At 37.6% G+C, this 20,643-nt stretch overlaps 1 protein-coding gene across 5 annotated transcripts in view; it reads left to right on the forward strand.

Moving 5' to 3' along the window:
- The window catches only part of LRBA (LPS responsive beige-like anchor protein), a 414,612-nt gene that overhangs the window by 95,255 nt on the left and 298,714 nt on the right, over positions 1–20,643 (forward strand). For 4 of the 5 annotated variants that reach the window (XM_063335812.1, XM_063335808.1, XM_063335809.1 and 1 more), the window contains 4 exons: positions 9,242–9,375; positions 17,720–17,798; positions 18,062–18,195; positions 20,509–20,570. In XM_063335812.1, coding sequence (XP_063191882.1) covers positions 9,242–9,375; positions 17,720–17,798; positions 18,062–18,195; positions 20,509–20,570 — 409 coding nt within the window. The remainder of the gene's footprint in view (positions 1–9,241; positions 9,376–17,719; positions 17,799–18,061; positions 18,196–20,508; positions 20,571–20,643) is intronic. The other variant, XM_063335810.1, reaches the window with a different exon arrangement.

Here is a 20,643-nt window from a genome sequence, read left to right on the forward strand (position 1 = left end):
ATTAGCTCCTTGTCTTCTCTCAAGTATAGGAGATCAGATTGTCTTTTACTACTCTCACTGACTTTTACCTCTTCAGGATTCCGCAAAACAACAAAGAAAACAAAGAACAAAAGAAGGAATCCCATAACACTTGCATTCCTGCCTCTAGAAAAGCCTTGGCCATATCCGGAAATCCTACAGTTGATCTGGTGTAAGGGGATCCCTTGTTACCATACCAGTGTCTGATCCTCCGGTTATTCCTGAACTTCCTCTGCCTCTGATGTCTTTGCAGTCTAGGACTGCCGCGCTCAAACTAGCGAAATTAGATGGCCCAAGGGAGGGAGTGCAGCCCTGCCAGGGGTGTGGATGCAGCTGTCACAACGTGTCTTCTCAGCTGAGATTGCCGTATCACTAGTGGGGGAAGACATGGTGGTGGTCCTCTGGCTAGATTAGACACAGATGGTGTATGCGAGCGTTTGGCCCCCATGCTCTTGTCTCAAAATAAATACTGTGTTCTGCTTGTGATGCTAAACAGGACGACTTGTTTTTGGAAGCAGTAGGAGGATGGAGGCAGAGGGGGAAAATTGGGAGAAGAGAGACACTGACTTAGAACTTGTCATGCCTCTCTCCCTGCTGCTTCCCAAGGGCTTTTAGCACCTCCCCGCTGAGGCCTGTCATTGCTCTGCACAGCAAGCCAGGCGGTTGATGTAAAATAGCGTAATGTTTTAGTCAGTGACTAATGTTTTTCCTCAGGAAATTCTTGTTGTTCATTGCTGAGTGGCAGAGATTTGAACCACAAAATAACATTTGTCTGGAGGTCTGCTACAGAAGTGCATGTTGCATCTAGGAATTATTTTTCAGCTACTGCGAAAACTGAAGGTTTGTGCTGCCTGTGCAAATCTGATTTGAATTGGTGTAAAGCAGGTTAACTAGACAGGAAGTACTTGGGCAGTTGCAGTCCTGGTATCTGACATAGGTACGTTATGCCTACAGAACCTTCCTGTGAGAGGAAACTGCGATTTCATCTGGTAGCATGTACGCTAGCGAAATACTGGGCATTGGTAGCGGCCCTTCAGTCACTTGCAATTCTGTGTTCTTTTGTTTCTGCGTAGTTACAAAGTCGCGCAAATAACGGGGGGAAAAAAAAAAAAAGCCCTTAAATTGGAGCGTGTTTTGTAAAGCAAGTCACTGGAAAGTTGAACTACTTGTTTTACCCTTTTACTCTTCCAGTGCCATACTGTCGCAGCTGGACTTTTCTCTCCTTTTCCCACCTCTGAAGTGCCAGCTATTTGTAACTCTTGACATTCTCTCACTTAACCTCGAGGCAGAATTACTCTATCAGCTACTGCAAGGAAGCTAGTCCGGTGAAGGAGTACATGCTGAGGAGCGAAAGGGGTGCATGGACTGAAGCAGCGGGCAGCACTGTGCTTGGGGATGGAAGAGCAGAGGGCAACGGGGTTTTGCAGGGGTTTGCGTAGCGCTCTGGGCTGCTTCACACTGATAACTTGCAGGTATTAGTTTCCTATGACTCTCTGTGTTTACTGGGTGGGGCTAAAAATGTGAGGAAAAGGTCATGAACTAGTATAAAATATTTTGTCCTTCAGCAGTTGCATGTGACCTCGGTATGTCAGTGCTCTGTGTTTCTAGGTGACTTAATTTTTCATTTCCTTCCTTTTGTGCGTATGCCAGGTAGACAAAAGTGTACTTAATGATGTAGCGCCTCTCATCAGTTGTCATCTGGTAGTGACACGCGCAGTCTTGCATCTATGGTAAATACGTTCACCTATGATAAAGGCGTGTTGCTAACTAGCTAATAAACCAGTTAATCAAAAAGACAGAATAACCGTGTATATGAAACATTTATATTTAAAATTACACAGGAAAGTTTCATGAACACGTGAAGGTGACTGTGTCTTTACATAGTGCGACTCTGCTTAAAAATACAAGTTTATGCCCTGATATGACACCTAGTGACAACAGGGGGAAGGAATTGCGTCAGGGAAAGAAAAACCTTTTTTGCAAGAAACTATAATAGAGTTGGAAATAGTAGCTCTTACCTCTGGGGCAGACAAAACTACTGAGGTACAATGCAAAAGTTTGGAAAAAACAGGCTTTGAGATGGCCTCTTATATTCCGTGTCTGGTTTACATTTAATATATTGTTTGATGGCAAACACAAGTTCTGTGAGTTAACTTTTTTTTTCTCTTTTTAAAGACACTTTGTTAAAAGTTGTTCCCATGTAGCAGTTTACCAGTGGGGTATCTCTGGGAATTTCAAAGCATCTCTCTGATCCTGCATTTATCTCAGGAATGCTGTGTCAGAAATCAAAACTCTCCTCATATCTTAAGGATTATCAACTTCCCAGCCATAGCTGGAGAGTATACAGTAACAGCTATGTGAGTGAAACCTTACTGAAAGGCTGCCAGGTTGCAAGCCTTTGCAAACAACTAGGTGTATGTGTTCATTCCCATGCCAAAAATCTTCCCCTTATCTTATGTGAAGATGCAATCTTGTGATTAGTGGGTGCCAGGGGTTTATCATGAGAAAGTTCAAGACTTGAATTGGCTTTTTCCCAAAATCCATAGGGACGTGAATTAATGTTCCAATTTTAGTGTGTCCTAAACCAGCAGTTTTCTTATTTAGTAGTGATCTTGCAGAAAAAGTGGGGTGGGAAGGAGGGGGGGGACGACGGGTATTGCAAGCAAAATTAAATAAACCAGAAATAAAAATAACCAACGTTTAGGATTAAAAAAACAGAGTTGACATTTCTCTTCAGTTAGTCTAATAAAACCCATAACCTATCACTTGTGATTTTTACTGTGCAATTTAAAATAAAACCTTGGTCTCTCTTGGCTTCTACTGCTCTTTGTGGAAACATTCAATAACCATGTCATTACAGAAAGCTGATGCTGAGGGTTCAGAGGAATATAGGCTCTTAAATCATGGTCTTGTACCATAGAGAGCTTAAATCTGCAGCTAAGCTGAAACTTACAGAACAGATATGTTAATAAGCTTGTTTATCTTTTTGGAACATCGTCTATAAGCTGCTTAGTTTGGCTCAGCCTACGTTTACGCATTTGTCAGTCAGTGGCGTGCATGTGCCTTTGTAATGGGTGGTTGGCGTATTTCAGTTAAATTTAATCAAAGTCCTTTTTTTATATGGGGCGAATAAATTTTAGACTTCATTGGTTTGGGCCTCACATGTAAAAAGAATAAACTTGTCGTTGACAAGATTATGTCTACCCAGGTACAGGTAGAGACAGAATATGAGAATGAGGATCTGTAGATCAAGGCGCATATGCTGTGATGAGAAGCTCGGCTCTTTTGGCGCACCAACAATTTGCATTCTGCAGGAGCTGAAGAGGGAAACCATTTGAAGTCTTCTCCCTGCCAAGCTGATTTTAAAGTTCTCTTACAAAATCGATTGTATTCTTTCTATCATCTCTTCTCTTCCTCCCAGCCCTCGCTCTGATCTCTCCTGGTTTTGAGAGTCTCTTATTCTTCCTTTCTCCTCGGGTATTTCAAGGGAGACATAAGAGAATGGGTATTATCCACAGACAGCAGAGCCCATAGAATGACACTGACATGGCAGGCTGCTTTCCTGGCTCACAAAGTAGAGGTAAAAATAAGTCTCTGATCCTCTTTATTTGCTCATTTTGCTCACTGCATAGGAGCCCTGCAGTGGGCATCGCTCTGGTAGCCTGGCACAAGACTAACTTCTTTTGGTTTTGAATTAAAACCATTATCCCATAGGGAAACAGGCAAACTGTCACCTGTGTTGCTATTCAGTGCTAAAAAATGGGATGCTAAGAATTAAATCTGTATAAATTCCTGTATGTCAAAAGGAATTAGAGCTTATGTAAGTATTTTTAAATTATAGTGAGATCATCAGTTTGGCCTGGCCCGTGTTGTATTAGGAATATTTGACTCGCACCCAAGGAAAATTTGTAACTTAAAATATGTTTAAAATTATTTGCAGGCCTGCCAACTTCAAAAAAACCCAAATAATTAGGAAAATGTACTCAAAATTTAGGAGATATTTATAGATATTTTATATCCTTTTATTGAAAGAGAAGAGTCGGTGATCTGAAACCAAGAAAGCTTTCAATAAGTAAATCCTTATAGAATTTGGCAGAATAGATCATTATTGTGTAAGCCTTTGTCTGTGATGGAAGTCAGTGTTCAGCTCAGTGGTCTGTGCTCATTCAGCAGTGAATAATTGTCTGCAACACGAAGGCTTCTTACACTTCAGCATAATTGGGACTAATAACACACTGACCTTCTGGCTAAGACGTATTTATGGTGGCTAGTTCTCACTATGCCTGACCTACGTTTATCAGTTCATGTGCTGTAAATTCCTACTCTAAACCTTAAATATTTGATTTTAAATTAAAAAAGGCAAACATTTAATATAGTCATGGGAATGAGGCAACTGAACTATCGCTTGTACCGTAGTGCTTGAGGTCTGCATGAAATACACGTTAAGAATATTTTTTTGTGCAGTTTTTCTAGTTTATTGTTTCTCCTCTATCCGAGTATTATGATAATGGATGATATAATATACAAATGTAGTCCAAAAGTATAGAGTTAATTGAGATGGTGTGATAATGTGAACATTAAGGAGTAAAATATATTGATGTTTTTCTTCCATGTGACACACGTCTACCCATGTGTGAGGTTGCTTAATGTACCTTGTTATTCTGATGATATTAATGCATGATTACAGATGTTTTTTTAAAATATATTGGTTTTGTAGATTTGAGGAAATATACTCTAAGGCCACTTATTGATGAATATTTTATTCACATGTGTAGCAATATTTAACTTTTTAAGAAATGCTTATCAGTTAGCTATAAAAAAGGACTGTCTTATCTGTGTACTCTTTAAAAGCAAGCGTCCTATTGCTTGAGATAAGTTGAAAACACATTAATTTTTAAGACGCTTCTCTGAAAAATTTACCTGATTTAATAATGTGCTAAACACTCCATGTTTTCCACATAGTTTATTTACTACAATATTTAATCTTGATTTTTCCACTCTCTCATATGTTCTTTCTGCCAGTTGCATTCATTTTACTTATATTAGCATTTAAATAATCTTTTGAAAGAACAGCACAAAGGAACATTGATGGTTAATGGCAAATATTTCTGTTTTAACACAGTTGCATTTCCACCTCAATATTCAGAGAAAATATCAAATTACTACACAAAGAAGGAAAAACGTTTGAATTTCATAATATAAATGAAGAAATATGACCCAGTGTTTATGCTTTAAATATCTTAATTTGCTTTCCAGTATGTGGTAAATATGAATCTGTATGTGATGGCTGGGCCGTACTTTCATACCTTGAAGAAGGCCTGGAAATGGAAGCTCTTAAAACAAATCCTGCAAATGTAACATTGCTCAGTTGCCCAGTTGAAAGGGATGACACACGCAGTAGTAAACATGGCATTACAAATAATGCAGCGATGCATAGCTATAAAGTAATTATGTTAAGATACTTTGATGTTTTGGTTTGTTTTTCTTGAGCTGCTTTAAGGATTTTTTTGAATCACAAGGTCAAGGTACCTGACCAGAAGAAAGAGAGGAATTACATTCAGGGCTTGAGGTTTCTTTACATCATGTTTGTGGACAATATCCAACCTTTCTTTTGGCTGTGTGCTCCAGATTGACACAGCTGTCAGGAGAAGGGGCCTTCTTTCCTCACCAGAAATACTGGTTATTTTATTTTGGCGGGAAAAATCGGAATCATTTCAGTTGACTGTTGAAGATCACGATCTAAAAAAAATTCTATTCAGAACTAGTCTGAGGCTAGAAAGCAGCTTTATGGTGAGTTGTTCAAAGCCTCTGTTTTCTTCCAAGGTTCAGATTTTTTGATGTGAAGCAGGAATTTCTGCAGCCCCTGTACTATTGCCTTTTATTTTGCTGAATAGTTATTTGAAAAAAAAAAAAATTAAAATTTTTTAGCTAAAAGCTAAAACTTTTTTTTTCAGTGGAATATGATAAATAACCTAAGTTTCTCAGAAAACTTTGTGAGATTCGGTGTCTTTTGCTCAAAGCATGTGATGGCTGTGTCTGGAATACACATGTGCACACCCACGTATACTCTTTTATAAAGCAGTGTATGTTCTTCTATATTTTGAAGACTGAAACCTGTACTTATTTTTATTCCATGAATCAAGGCAAAAAGAATGATGTTGAGTAATTAAAAAAAAACCAAAAAAACAAACAAACCAAAAACAGAACAAAAAACCTGCTAGCAGCTCTGCTTTGCAGCTGTGCCATATTCCTGGTGTTAGTAATCAGAGTATCTTCCTTAAAGTGAATGCCATTGCTAGATACTGAAAATTATAATGGAAGTGTTAGAATATAATTCCTTTCTTCACGGAAAGTAAGTTACTGAAGATGAGAGTAGCAGCTGCGCTTGTATTCCCAAACTTCTAGAGATTTGAAGGTGAGAAGATCTTAAAAGACAAAAGTGGCTATTGTGGTCATTTACTGCTGTCTGTTGGAGCCCTGGGGAAAAAAAAAAAAAGTCGAATTCTTTTGCTTGAATGCGGCTCTCCTTCAGTAGCTATAGAGAGTCTGGCAACTTGCTGAAACTACTCCCTCAGTGCAACTACACTTAAGCACGCTGAAGGTCAGTAGAAGTTTACAGGAAGGAATGGTAATATATAGTGTTGTGTCAGAAACGGCACAGAAAATGGAAGACTGTTGTAGCTGGGATTTCTTTTGTCTCCACTCGTTGTCAGCTGCAGATGAGCAGTGTTAAGGTACCAGCTCCATGTGCACATTGGCTTCCTTGCTCCCATCCGGTTCCGGAACTGTTACTTGTCCTGTGAGGAACTTCTTGTAGTAGTGCTAAAAATGACTCCTGTTCAAAAATTCCTTCTTGATCCTTCCAGCATATTAATTTCTGTATTTTCATCTGAAAGCGGCCAGTTCTAATATATAAAATGAGTCAATGTTCAGCCATGTATGTACAATTTTTTTAAGGTGTGTGTCTGGCTTGCCCTTTATGGCTTAAAATACCACCTATTTCCTAGTTCCTGGGACTCTTAGTAGAGTCAGAGAGTAGGACCAGTAGCATTCATAGGATTCTGAGGGCACAGCTGTTCTGATTTGATGTTTTGAGAGAGTTCTGATTGACTTTAAGCCCTGGAAGCAGCAAACTTCTCCTGTAGTAGATTTGTTTTTACCCTCAAGGTAATTTGGTGATTTCCAATTTAAAATTAATAATATGAATGATACGTTTTGCACAGGCACTACCAATACGTGCACAATTGCCACCTACAGGTGCACCAAAATTTGTCACTAAACGTTTTCCCGTATCACCTCGCATCCAATGAGGCTGTGTGTGTATCAGTTAGCAGCAAATGGATAATTGTTTCTGTAACTTAGTGAGCGTGCAAAAAGATATTTCTGGCTCGTGCACTGAGATCTGAGAGTCCACATGAATAGACACGTGTATGTGATGTGTCTGTACAATTTTGATTTAATATTACTGGCAAGCATTTCTTGAATTTGGATAGCCATGCAGTAAAGAAACTTAAGTTCTGTAAAGGAACACACCTAGGCTTCAGTGCTGGATCATGAATGTTGCAGAAACGTCCAAAAGTTTACTATGTGTGGGTGCATCTTGTACTCAGTAAACATGTATTAATTTCCCAGCCCCTTCCAGGTATTTGAATGTGCATTATACAACAGTAGTAACAGTTTCCAGACAGTGAATGTCACAGAATCTTGAGCGACAGATCCCCTTCTTATACCTGGGTGGTGCAAAATTAATTGGTAATGTGACTATAATTTAGAAGACAGTCTAAATATATGAATTTTTTTTTAGTGCATTGTTCGTGTTTCAGGGAAACTGACATGAACGTATGAGCAAAACTCATGATTTAGGCACAATATCTTGACTTGGGGCTCAGGTGTTGTTGCTTCTATTTTTTTAATGTATAGTTAACATTAGCAGTCACCCCTATAATGATATGACACGTACTGCCTCCAAGTATGGTGCCTGCCTACTCCTGCCGTTAAGGAGGGCTGATTTAATCAGGAATATGGTCTGGCTTCTGTGACATCCTTTGGACTGAAGAAGGGAGTCAAATACAGTCCTTTTTCCCCATTCTAGCAAGAACGATTTTAGAAATATTTGACAGAACTTCTGTGGTTGTTATTATCACACCTGAATTTGGGTCAAGTTTCTAAGTTACTTTATTTAGAAAATGAGTATTTTAAAGCTATTAAGGGAATACTTTCAGTGTGTAGTTACAGTACTGTCAACAAAGATGTGATTAAATATATTGAATGTTGAAGACTTTCAGCTTACGGTTAACACCAGGTAATTAAAAGTAAGCGCTGCTGTGGGAGTGCATTATATATCAGCTGTACTCTTTACCTCATTAGCTGGGTTTTTGCATGTTTATGGAGCTAACTTGCAATTAAAAATGCCTTTAACGTATGCTTAACAAGGCCGTTTAGGTATTTGGAATAAAGTACTACAATTTAATTGAAATTGGTATAGCATAAATAGATGTCTTAGTAACAAGTGACATAAATCTCCATGCCTAACTTGTCACTTTGCATCTATTCCTCTGGTGTAATCCTTAATGCTGACTGTAAGATCTGACGTTTAACTTGTATAAAAGATGGCGATTCTCTCTTCGACTCCAAAGAATGTTTTGATTTGTTATATATGTAAAACTTGATTGATGAGATATACTCAAATTCATGCCTTAGTCATATTTTTAAGATGTGTGAATGTTTGTATGTGCACGCAGATATGTGTTACGATGTTTTTAGCTATCGTATATCCTTCTTCAATTGGTCTAACGCAAAACAGAAATTCTGTGTTAGAATACCAGAAGGTAATATACTGTCAAGGCAACCTTCAGCGTTGATAATTTTGAATACTGTGATATCTTTTGCAAATAGTTGCCTGAGGTTTAAAACCAGATCTTAGGGAAACTAAGGTAAAAAGTAAAACCTACTTGCAGGTCACTTAGCCTGCTGATCTCACTGTGTGCTTGTTTTTCAGGGATTTTGCAGACCTGGATGAAATACTAAAGTGTACCATAAAAACTAAACAAGGCTGAAGTGTTCTTTAGGTTAAGGTAGATTGCCAAAGATGATGGGAAAAGAAAATAGGGAAGGAACAGTACTTTTACAGGACGTAGAAGTGGATGTACTAGTTGTGTAAACAAGGATCATGATGTGTGAACCTTCATACAGTATTATTTACTAACTTTTTGTCTTCACCTAGGAGTGTCGTTGTACCACCAAAGAAATCAACCATTTCCTCTTCTACAGCTGCTGTGGGTATTCCTACAAATGCTGTCAGTGTGGTTTCTTCTTTAGATTCGGCTCAAGCTCCGGATTTGTCAGGAGAATCTCCTGGTGAGTAAGGGTAAATTAAGCAACTTAAATCCCAGCCCTTCCTCTCTTGCATCTCCCTCCCTCCCCATTCACTTTTTTCAGTTTGCTCTGTGTTTTTTCTTATGTTTTATGTGAAGGTGAGAAGGTTTTTGTAGTTATCCATATATCAAAACACCTTAGATGAGAACGATGGCTTTTCAGACGTTAAGTCATTAGTTGCCTTCAATTGTAATACTGATTAGAGTGTGTATATATATTACCTGTCTATATGTGAGTCTTGCTTGTACTGAGAATACAGATACTCATTGCTGGTTGTATTTTTTTAGATATTTCTGCCGAAAATCTGGGAAGATGGTATTTTACACTTTTTTCTTTTGAACTATGGGAGTGTATTTGGTATAACATGGCCTAAATTATAAAGACACACAAAAGGACCTTTGAGACTTTTGTGTCCTGCTTTGTCTATATTTTTGTCATATGCCCTCATATAGCAGCTTGCAGGCCTGCATTCAGTACCCGTACCTCTTATAAAGACCAGTATCAGATCCTGAAAAGTAGACATGACTCTAAGTTAAACTGGACCAATTGTCAGTGACATTATATCAGTTCATGAATGTAAGAATTCATCGTTCTTGATGTTTTCTTTTTGATTTTATTATTCCTGGTTTTGATGCTGTAGCTACAGAAATGTAAAAAAACTCCTGTTCATAAACTAAAAAAAAAAAGAGCTTTGCTAAACTTTTTGGGAGTTTTCCTTTTACCTTCATCTAGCAGAACAAATGCAAATGTCTGGGCAATATTTGTCATAATTTCAAGATTCCCCACAGTTTTTGTAGAGCAGATGTACTGTATTAACTTGTATTCAGTATAAATACGGTATGTTCTAAATATACCATATTTATTTGTTACAGATTTTTTTGTTATGTAGAATATAAGCTTGTTTATAAATTGTAGGGTATTTGTCCAAGGATATATGTGCGAAGTAGGACTGAAAATTATATACAAGTGTTTCCAATAGATTTAGCCTGAGGTCGGATTCAGTGTTGATGCTGAACTAATTGCTTTGGACAGTTTTTTCAGTGGGGACAAAATTGAGTAGGTTGTTTATAAGCAAGTGGTCCTTTGAACCCTTAGTCTCTCTAGTCATTCTGTATGAGATAAATGATGTTTAACCTTATATACTGTGTCAAAGGCATGTTTTTCTGCTTAGCCATGTTTAAGTCCCAAGGCTGCGTAGGATCTCATAATTGTTTGTGCCCACAAAGTTTAACGTCAAGACTTAGAATTGATTTGCATCTTAATCAAGGAAATCTCAAGCTATGTCTGATTATTGGTGTTTCTTTTCAATGTTTGAGTTTCTTGCTTCCTGTTTCTGTGAACTTACATCCAACTTGCAAAGACTGAGGATAAAAATGTAATCCGTTCTCATGTCCTCTAGTACTTGTGTGTCTGGAAGATATTTGTTGCCATCTTTAACTGCCCGCTGCATTTCTTAGGAAAATCAAAGAAGTTTTGTTCCAGCCATGATAAAGGAAAAGCAAAGCTGTTGAAATCTAGTATGTTCTTACTCTTTGCAAAAGGGAGAATCCATTTTGTCACTGAAATTGCAGGAGGTAGCACTATACTAGTCTAGGAGTAATGCTTGGACTAGGAAAATTAGCTGTCCTTTAAAATGTCGCAGTTCTTTGGGGAAGGTCAGCTCTGAGCAGCTAATCTGTTTTTAAAATAATAAAACCTTACCTACGTTGTAATGGTTTAAAAGAATTGCTAATTCATTAACTTCTTACTTGTTTACCCAGGCTAGATGTGAGCTTAATTATTACAATTTCTGAAGTCAGTATTCACTTGCTTTTAATAGAAACAAAACCGTATTGGTTTTTCAGATTTAGTCAATCTTTTAAGAATGTATAGACGAAAAAATGGGTGCTCCCGTGCCTGTAGAATGTACAAGAAATCCAGACAATAAACAATACTGATGTAGTTCGTAACTCTGTGACTGCCAGCATGTCTGGGAGTTTTGGCAAAAATTGGACACGTAATCTGAACTGATATGCATAAAAAGAAGCTAATCGGGATTAAAAATAGTAGACATGTTTAGACTGGCTATCTAATTAATTAAAAGAAAAAGGATAAATGAAATCATGCCTGAAACAGATTAAAACGTGAGACCGTTTCTTTTTCCCCAGTGAAATAATGGCATGGAAACAAAAATTTTGCAGAGATGGAGTGGTTTACACTTATGTTGTTTGTGTAAATTGCATACATTTAAGTTGGAAATAAAGTTCTGTAGAAGGCCTTTAACTCTTTTATTTGAGGATACAAGTAGCAGTGAGCAAGCTTACTATAAAAAGAAAATATAATGTATATAATTTCCCCGACTTCAAATCACATGTTCTTTCACTAATTTTTGTTTTCATGCAGTGGAGAATCAATACATTGTTCTCATTTTTTTTTTCAGCTGACTTTCACTGTAAGTCTGTTTACTTTTGTAATTAAGGGAAAAAAATGAATCAAATCCTTTTTAAAAACGTGCTGAGACTAGGTGTTTCTGCAGTGAATATAAATTTTGTGCTTTTTCACCTTTTATATGAGGGCTACTTATTAAACATTATTGCTACATTTAAAAATACATTTCAGTTGTTTTTTCTAAAGTCAAAGAATTTTTAAAAGTGAGTTTTGTATGCATTTGTTGGATATGTTTTAAAAACTGATTAAGCGAACTGAACCTTAATATAATAACACACAATGCTTTATTGCGGAGACTTGAGTCGATTTCCTCCAAAGCAGAGATGAAAGGGATATACAAACATTGAAATGGAATTAAACAGCAAGTGGTAGCGTTTCAGTTGCAATGTGTACATAAGCACTATTCGTGAATAAATTTTATAGAGAAGGGAGCATCCTCCACCTGTAGATGTGATGTCAGAATTGCTTGGTCAAGGTAGGATCTGTCTTGAAATATTAGTTTGTGTGGTCCCAGATGCCTCTCTTGTCATTTGTGTGTGCTCAGAATTCATCAACCTCCTTCCTAATATTTTTTTCCTGGAGGTTGCATCTTGCCTGTAGCTCAAGGTCTGTGAGTATCTCAGATATTTGACCTTAAGATTGTCCTAAGCTTATATCAAGTGGATGTGACATGTCCTGGCCTACCAAAGACAAAGTGTTGACAAGTTGGAAAGATAACCATCTAAGCTCACTCCGTTCCTCTGATACTTTGAAAGAGGGTGAAAACATGTTTTGGCCTCAGACAGCCTGGCCTTTTTGCAGAAGTTTCTTCACCTTCACTCATTCAAGCCGCAGAGTATTTCACGACACAAAAAGCCTTTTCCGAATACAACCGGGCCCCTTGTCTAAACCTGCCCGTCGGTATGTTGCTGATGGCTGATATTTGGGTTGTTGGTCTACTGGAATTGCTGCTCCAATTGTTGAAAGATCTAGGAAATGAATGGAGAAAATAAAGCCCACGTTGAGCCAATCATTTGTCTCTTACAGTGTGTGGTATTGAGGAAAAGAGCATATTTACTAGTAATCTAAGGCGGAGGAATTTGCTTGGGTTGTTTCTTCCTTGGATTGGCTCATAGTCTGAATGTGAGATTTCATGCAGGGATTTCACACATGTTGTGTCCAAGAAAGGCTATTGGAAAGGCAGGACTAATGTTTGGATAGGCGGGACTTGGCAGAGTTGTCTGAGCTGTTGTCAGTACGCTAGTGGGATATTTGTAGTTTTGTCACTTAGTTTTCCTTTTAAATGTTTCAATTACAGTTGTAATGGTCTGAAGTGGTGTGAACGTTTTTGAACTGTTTCGCAGTTTGCACTCCCACTGTTTTCTCTGATGCCGTTTCTCTGTTTATGTGCTTGAAGGATTTCACATGTGTTTTATTAGTGCTTCGCTCTAAAGAATGCAATTTTGAGGCTTTCGCTATTCATTTTCCAAATGGTTGTTCAAATATGACTTTTATTAAAAAAGGAGTATGAAGAGTCTGTACGAAGCAGGACTGAATTGTATCTTGTTCTTACTGATACTCTTAAGTGTAGAAAACACAGAGAAGTTCCGCTCAATTTCTGTTGCCTCCCTCCTCCCCTTTTTACTTGAAGTTCTTTGAGCTTCACTTGTTTTGCCTCTGAGCCACACAGCGTTGCCAGCAGGATTTCTGCTGCTCCTGAGCAGAGACATGGGCTGTTCCCTAAAGTGTGAAGTCATAAACAAGGCCACGTCAAAGGCTGAGGTGAAAAAGGAGGTGGATGCTTGGAAGAAACCTGGGAATAAGCAGTAACAGGAGATAAAAAAGGAGTTTCTAGTTTCTAGTCCTGGTTTCTAGTCCTACGTGGAGGAAAATGTAAATTTTTTCCTGCAGTTGGCTTGTTTTGCAAAGAATGGTATTCATTGATTTTTATACAGAGGTGAAAATAACCTTGAAGTGTCGCAATAAAATAAGTCAGTGGGAGACATGCTAAAGTAAGAAAAATGAATGTGAAATGAGTTATCATCAGTGCAGAGGTAGTTCAAGAAATTCACAGGATTATAGTAACTCTTTCAAAGAGAATTACGATTTTACAGTGCCAGTACTTGAAGGCTAGTTACTAAAGCAGAATGCCACTTAAAAATCTCAAATCCTAATGATATGCGATTGAAGTGGTTTAATACTGTTTCAGTACAGAAACTGTTTTAAAGCAACTTCTGTTTAGAGCGTGCACCATTGTTTTGCAAAATCTGTTTTGGTTTAACTTACAGATGTGTTTATGTAACAGATCCCTTATATTAGCTTGTAAAACCTTTCATTGTAGTCTTGCATTGTACACTTCCAGCCCCGGAAGCGTAGTTTTGAGTGAGCTCATTATTTTACCAGATACTCCTTTCATAAAGGGCATCCATGTATTTATGTATGGTAGGTCAGTTGTACAAAATTAAGAGGTATGGTTATTTAATTCAACACTCTTTTTTTTTTTTTTTTTTTTACTTCATCTCCATCCTGTCAGAGTAAAGTATATCATACACTCCTTGTGTATTGCCAAGCGTACTTTGTAAGCTTATATGCAAAACCGTAAGGGTCTTGCACAAGGAGTTTCTTTAACAATATTTTATTACTAGAGACGTTATTTGTTTAGACCCTTGGGGACCTTGAATAAACAATAAGGTTTCACTGTAAGGGTGCTAGACAGATGATCTATTTGCATTTTCTTTTATGTTCTTGCAAATGTCTGTAAAACTGTCAGTTTGAAGGAGCCAGTTTATCAGTGAAAGGATAAGGAAGAGATAAGTCAGTTGAGTTCCACATGTTTGAAGTAGCTACTGCACTTACCCACATGTGTGCTGTGGATGAAAATATGCTACTGAAGTATTTTCTTTTTTTTTTTTTTTACTAAAGGCAGAGAAAATAGTAGAATAAAAAGCCACTTCTGAGTTAAATAAAGTAAAAAAATACTTCCATAAAACAGAATTTGAATGCAAAAATCACCATGCCTAATCCCCCCCAAAAAACCCAACCCTGAAATTCTCAGCTGTGATAAATCTGAGATTCACTCCTTTTAGTGAAACATGTCTGAGTTTGGAATGTGGATTTAGGTGATGATAAGCATGAAGAAATTCAGGCCATAAATATCTTTACATAATCTTCAAAAAGTAGATCAGTTTATATAGGTGCCTGCCTTATGCTGTTGTCAAATTCAAATTATCAGTGATTTTTCTGTTATGTCTATATTTAAAAGTTGATTTTAACTTAAAATGAGATAGATTTTTACATTTTTACCTAATCAATTTGTTTTGATTTCTAAAAGGAAAAAAATCAAGTCCTGTCTGTGTTCAGTGATTTCCTTTACCTTCCGCTCTAGCCATTTTTACCAGTGCCTTTGTGTGTAAAAACAGAAAACCAAACAAAAAAACCAATCCATCCCACAAAATAAAACAAAACCCAAAAACATCCAAGTTACCCCAGATTGAGCGTGTGTCTCTTTATTAGCCTTGTGATGACTGTTATGCCAACAGGCAGTGTATTGTGCATATTTAAGTATGAACAGATGTGTGTAAAAAAACCAAACAAACCAATCAAAAAAAATAAAACCAAAACCAAACCAACAACAGAACAACAAACCCAACCCCCCAAAAAAGAATTATGGTAGCTATTAAGTATCCCACAAAGAACTGGAGTCTTTGGAACCGCTGAATTAGATGGCGTGTTGCCTTTTGTGAGCTGTGTTTTGTTCTTCTGTACAGGAGGCTCCGTTGTAATTTTTAGCACATCATTTGACGGCTTTTCCTTTGGGAATACTCAAAATACTTCTTGGTGATTTGACTATGTAAAATTAGATGTTAAAGAAATGGAATTATATCCATGAAAATACTGAAAATATTTACAGAATCTAGACTTCACCATTGAAACGTTCAGAAACGTATCTTTCATTTGTCTTTATTAGATAAATTATTGAGGAATAATTTATAGGAAGATTCAAATTCCACCTTGCTTTCAGCTAACTCTTTGTTCCCCGCTTTCTTGTCCATCATTTTATATGGGCCGCTGAAAATTTCTTTCTGACCCTGTCATCCCATACAAAAGTCAAAATAAGAGCTTCACGTTGAATTTATGACAAGCATAAGCAAATCACATCCACAAAGATACCTCCTACTTCTGAAGAAAGAAAAAGACATGAGTGCAAAACCTTTCACCGTTTGATGCATTGGTTTAATTTATTAGTTTCTGTGCTGCCTTTAAAGCAAGATTAGAGAAAAACATCTTCCCCAGATAGAGGGAAAAAAAAATAATAATAAAAAAACCCAAACAAAGCACAAACCCCCAGCATTTCTAGGGGGAAGTGTTTTGGAGCAGGAGTTTGAAATTTGACAGGAGAAATAAACTTAGTATAGGGATCTGTCTTTGCCACCTTTTTACGAATCTATTCCACTTCAGTCAAGTAGAAAGACTTTGAACAGCTGCAGTTGACGCATTTTGGTAGACACTTTCTAGATTTTAGCAGCTTGTTTTCCTACAAGTTGCGTTTAACTGAGCTCACTCCAGTGTAGGTGGGACGATCATGATTTTTTTCTATAGTTATAGTTCTGAGAAGGGTCACGTCTTCGCTAAGGTAGATGTGGGAACTGAAATGATTAAACTCTCTTCTTTCATGCTTCTTTCCTTTTTTTTTTTTTCTTTTCTTCCCCCCCACCCCCCCCTCTTTCCAGCAGCATTAGAATCTGAAACTGGCGAGGTGAGAGGAAAGAGAATAGGACAGGGTCTAAGGTTGGAAAGAGATAGGATTGCAGATGGACTTGAAGCAGTCACGCTCTTGGGAAATGCACAGAAATCTGTCTGCTAAGATTCATTCCTCTCTATAGTTTGGAATGCAATGCAAGATTTGTGAGTCACCATTCCTATCCTGGCAGCAAATATCTGTGAAATCTCTGGCTGTCTTGCTTACCCCCTCTTCATCATTGCTAATACCAATCCATACTGCAGTATGGAGGTTGTATTTCTCTTTATATACTGAACAGCAGAATTTAGTATTTACAGATTCCTACTCTGCTGATGAGAGCCATGTAGTGTCAATTTGACATAACACAATTGCATTTTTTTTTTTTTGTAGCCATAGGATACATAAATGACTCAGTCTTCCCTATCAACCTTTGAATAATTGATGTGGCAAAGTTAATAACTCATAAATGAGGTTATACCACTGCCATCACGCTAATGATGCTGGCAGTGCAATGGTGAATTTTATCGTAGCTGTCTCTGTCGGCGTCCTAGTGTTGCAAAAATTCAAGCCAGGCTGTTGAAAATACCTGCTCATTGTGTGTTCTGCTTCATTTTGACACAAATATGTTTTAATTTTAGCCAAAAAATTAAGGGGTTTCTGGGCAAGTTACTTAAAACTGGATGAGCACTTCCAGCAACCAAAAGAGATGGTTTAAAATGTTACCATTTGGCTATATATTAGGTATATTAGTACGCTACAGGACTAGTAAGGGTGTGAGACATTATTTGTACTCTCTCCTTAGGGTTGTAAGTGCTCTTAAATTTAATCGGAGAGAATCATGGGTTATAAGGTCAGAAGGGATCACTGCCATCTAGTCTGACTTCCTTCACAAAGCAAACTGCAAGGCTTCCTTGAATTACTTTCTATTTGTGCGAGAGCAAAATTGAAAGAGCTTGCCGTGGCATACCTGGTAAACAGGAATGTAAGGAAATAGGAGTCATAAGAAAAGTTTGAAGAAAAGTTTGAGGTACAAAGAGGTGAAAGGGTTTACCTAGTCCTCACCACGCACTTGAAAACCATTGATTCGCAGAAGCTGAGCTCGAGGTTTTATTTTCTGGTCCAGTCGTTTAACCTCTGGCACATTTTCTTCTGTAATTCGTTTATTACTTTCTCTTGTAGGAAGGGGATCATCTAGTTCAAAATTGCCATCTGTCCCTACAGTTTCTTCAGTGCCTGAGGATTCTGCTTCAAATATGAGGTAACTTCTTCAATGGAACATCTGGACAGCTGTGCTGTGGCTCACATTTTTGATATTACAGTTGATATCCCGATTCCACATCACTTAATGTTGTTTAGCTGATGTTCAATACCAAATGAAGGTTTGGGAAAATACGAGTGTCGGATTATTGATTCCTTCTTATATGCATGTGTCACTTAAACGTTGCCAAAAACTATACTCCTTTCTACAAAATTCCAGCAACTTCCTTCTCTTTTTGTTAATGACGTATATCTCTCTACTAGTATTACAGAGAGGCTTGAACATGCTTTGGAAAAAGCTGCCCCACTTCTGAGAGAGATTTTTGTGGATTTTGCTCCCTTTCTTTCTCGGACTCTTTTGGGCAGCCATGGGCAGGAGTTGCTGATAGAAGGTACAAGTAAGTTTCCATTTAAAAAAAGTTTGTTGTTTTTTTTTTTATGTGTGCTTTGTTTTACCTTGGAGACTCCAAATGTCTTTTTTTTCTGCTGGCTCTGCCTTAGAAGCTTTCTTCCTGCCTTCCCACACAGTGCTGTCCGCTGGATTTCACTGTCCCTTCGGGTCTTTAGTCCTCTGAGGTCATTGTCATTGCCTCCTCATCTTCGCCATCTCTGCGGCCTCTCTGCCTCCATCTCATCTCGTAGTTTCCTATATCTTGTTATGTGGGACGAATTGCTGTTGTCTCTTCCTTAGGTTTCCACTGCTTCCAGGGAATTGTCCCATAGAAGCTGGGGTCCGAAATGTATTTTCTGAGCCTTAAAAAGAAAACTTGGTGTCAGGGTAACACTTTGATACAAAGTGAAGTATAGAGTATAGTGTAGGAAGTTAAGTTAGGAACACCTTGCCCTTTTACTGTGGTAACAGAGGGCTTCTCGGGATCTTTGTCAGCAGAGCATGTTATGGTCTCTCTCTTGCATGTGAATCTGCTTCTGTCTTTTTGGTTTCTAGTTGGAAGGCAATCATGCAGGTAAGAGGAATACATTGTCAGTATTGAGAAGAATTCTCTGGTTCTTTTGAGAAGATGAAGATTCAGGTGCACCACAACGATCATGACTCTCCCTGGTGTTGGCTTAAAATGATTGAGTTTGAGATGATTGAGTTTTCTTTCAACTGGTGGGTTTCTCTCTGTTTAAAAACAAGGCTCAGTTCTGCAATGCAGACGTTAATGGCCTCAATTTAAAAAACCACGCGTATTGGAACACTGTGAATTTACTAGTGAACACCAGTTTTCCAATTTTCTCATAATTTGGTTATATCATATAAATAATTTCGTCCACTGATTTTTAGGGTGAAAATTGACTTTTTTGTCCAGTTAAAGCAGTCAATTGAATTCGGGACTGAGCTTATTGCAGCTTCCAGTAATGAAGTAGTCCCATGTTAGAAGCTCATGATTGCTTAATTGGAGCTGATTGCTTGCACGTGAGCTGTATTTGCACTAGTAGACCTACTTGCTTGCTCGGGAATTAAAGTTCTTTTTTAAAAACATTTTTGAAACGACTTGTTTTGTGGATTAGGAGAGGCATTCTGTATGTCTTGCTGAATATGGTTAACGTTGTCAGAAACACAATTAGAGTTTCAGAAACACAATCAAACATTGACAAGTGTTTTACTGAAGACAGCTGATATCAAAACTGAAACTTCATTAAGCTTCACTGAAATTAAAACTATTTAGTTTAGGCATTTAGCTTGCCTACCTTTTGGGGTAGGAAGAAGTGGCAGAAAGTATATGAATTGTCTTCTGTAAGACTGAAGAAAATGGGATTCTACTTTTGATTATACATGTGGGCATTGCTTTAGCTGATAAACATTTTAATGGAAGCTGTCTTGTGAACAAATTTCTTTCATTCAATTAATAAGAATAACAGGAAAGATATTTTTCTTAAAGCTTTACTTGCCAGGGAATTAAATATCCTATTTAGTTAGATAATCTGGTTTCAAAGTATTTTGACTCTAGTATAGATTATATACACAGAGAGATGACTATTTCGTAGATTGGATCATCAAAAAAAAAAGCAGAGAAATTATTTGGACCGTTTGAACTGTCTAGACAAAAATAAACACAAACCCCATTTGTGTCCCTAAAAACCAATTGTAGACACCCAAAATAAATGCGAACACAAATAAAAATAATAGTCAAATTAGTTTATAAACAATCGAGAATATATAATAGGTTATTGCTTGCACTTCTGCTAAGGTTTAGTGTGGGGTTAAGGGTCAAAGTACTAATAAGAGTGTTTGGGATGTCTGCTGCCATGAAACAAAATGGAAACTTGATTGATAGCTGGGGGCTGAAAGGAGAACGCGCAATGGAGAAAGCAAAGGTCATAAAGCCATTTCCCTTCTCTGCATATATAATGACCCAATCCTTCAAGAAATAGCAAAATGTAGATACAGTGGATTAATATAACATATGTTAACCACACTTCTGATCATTTTGACATACAAACATTTATGAAACTGTGAATAATGGAGGTAATGTATTACTGTTACCTGCATCTTTAGATGTGAGGCATGGAAGTGATGATCTCCCTCTCGTGTACATACTTCTATTTTGTGCTGATAAAGTACAAAATTGAGCTGGAAGTGGCATGAGAATTTCAGCTTTCCTTTCATTGTCATAATGCTTCTAATCTATTGCACTTCAAAACAGTTTGTATGAACAGCTGGTGCCATGTAAGCGTGCGTTTATATATACCATTTTTTGCTTTTGTAGGTCTTGTGTGCATGAAATCTAGCAGTTCAGTTGTGGAGCTGGTGATGCTTCTTTGCTCTCAGGTGAGGTGTAAGTAACAATGTTGTCTGAAATTGCTGTCTTTCAACACAATGGAAATTACAGTTAAAATTTTAC

Source organism: Chroicocephalus ridibundus, chromosome 5 (assembly GCF_963924245.1).
Source record: "Chroicocephalus ridibundus chromosome 5, bChrRid1.1, whole genome shotgun sequence".
Taxonomy (NCBI): domain Eukaryota; kingdom Metazoa; phylum Chordata; class Aves; order Charadriiformes; family Laridae; genus Chroicocephalus; species Chroicocephalus ridibundus.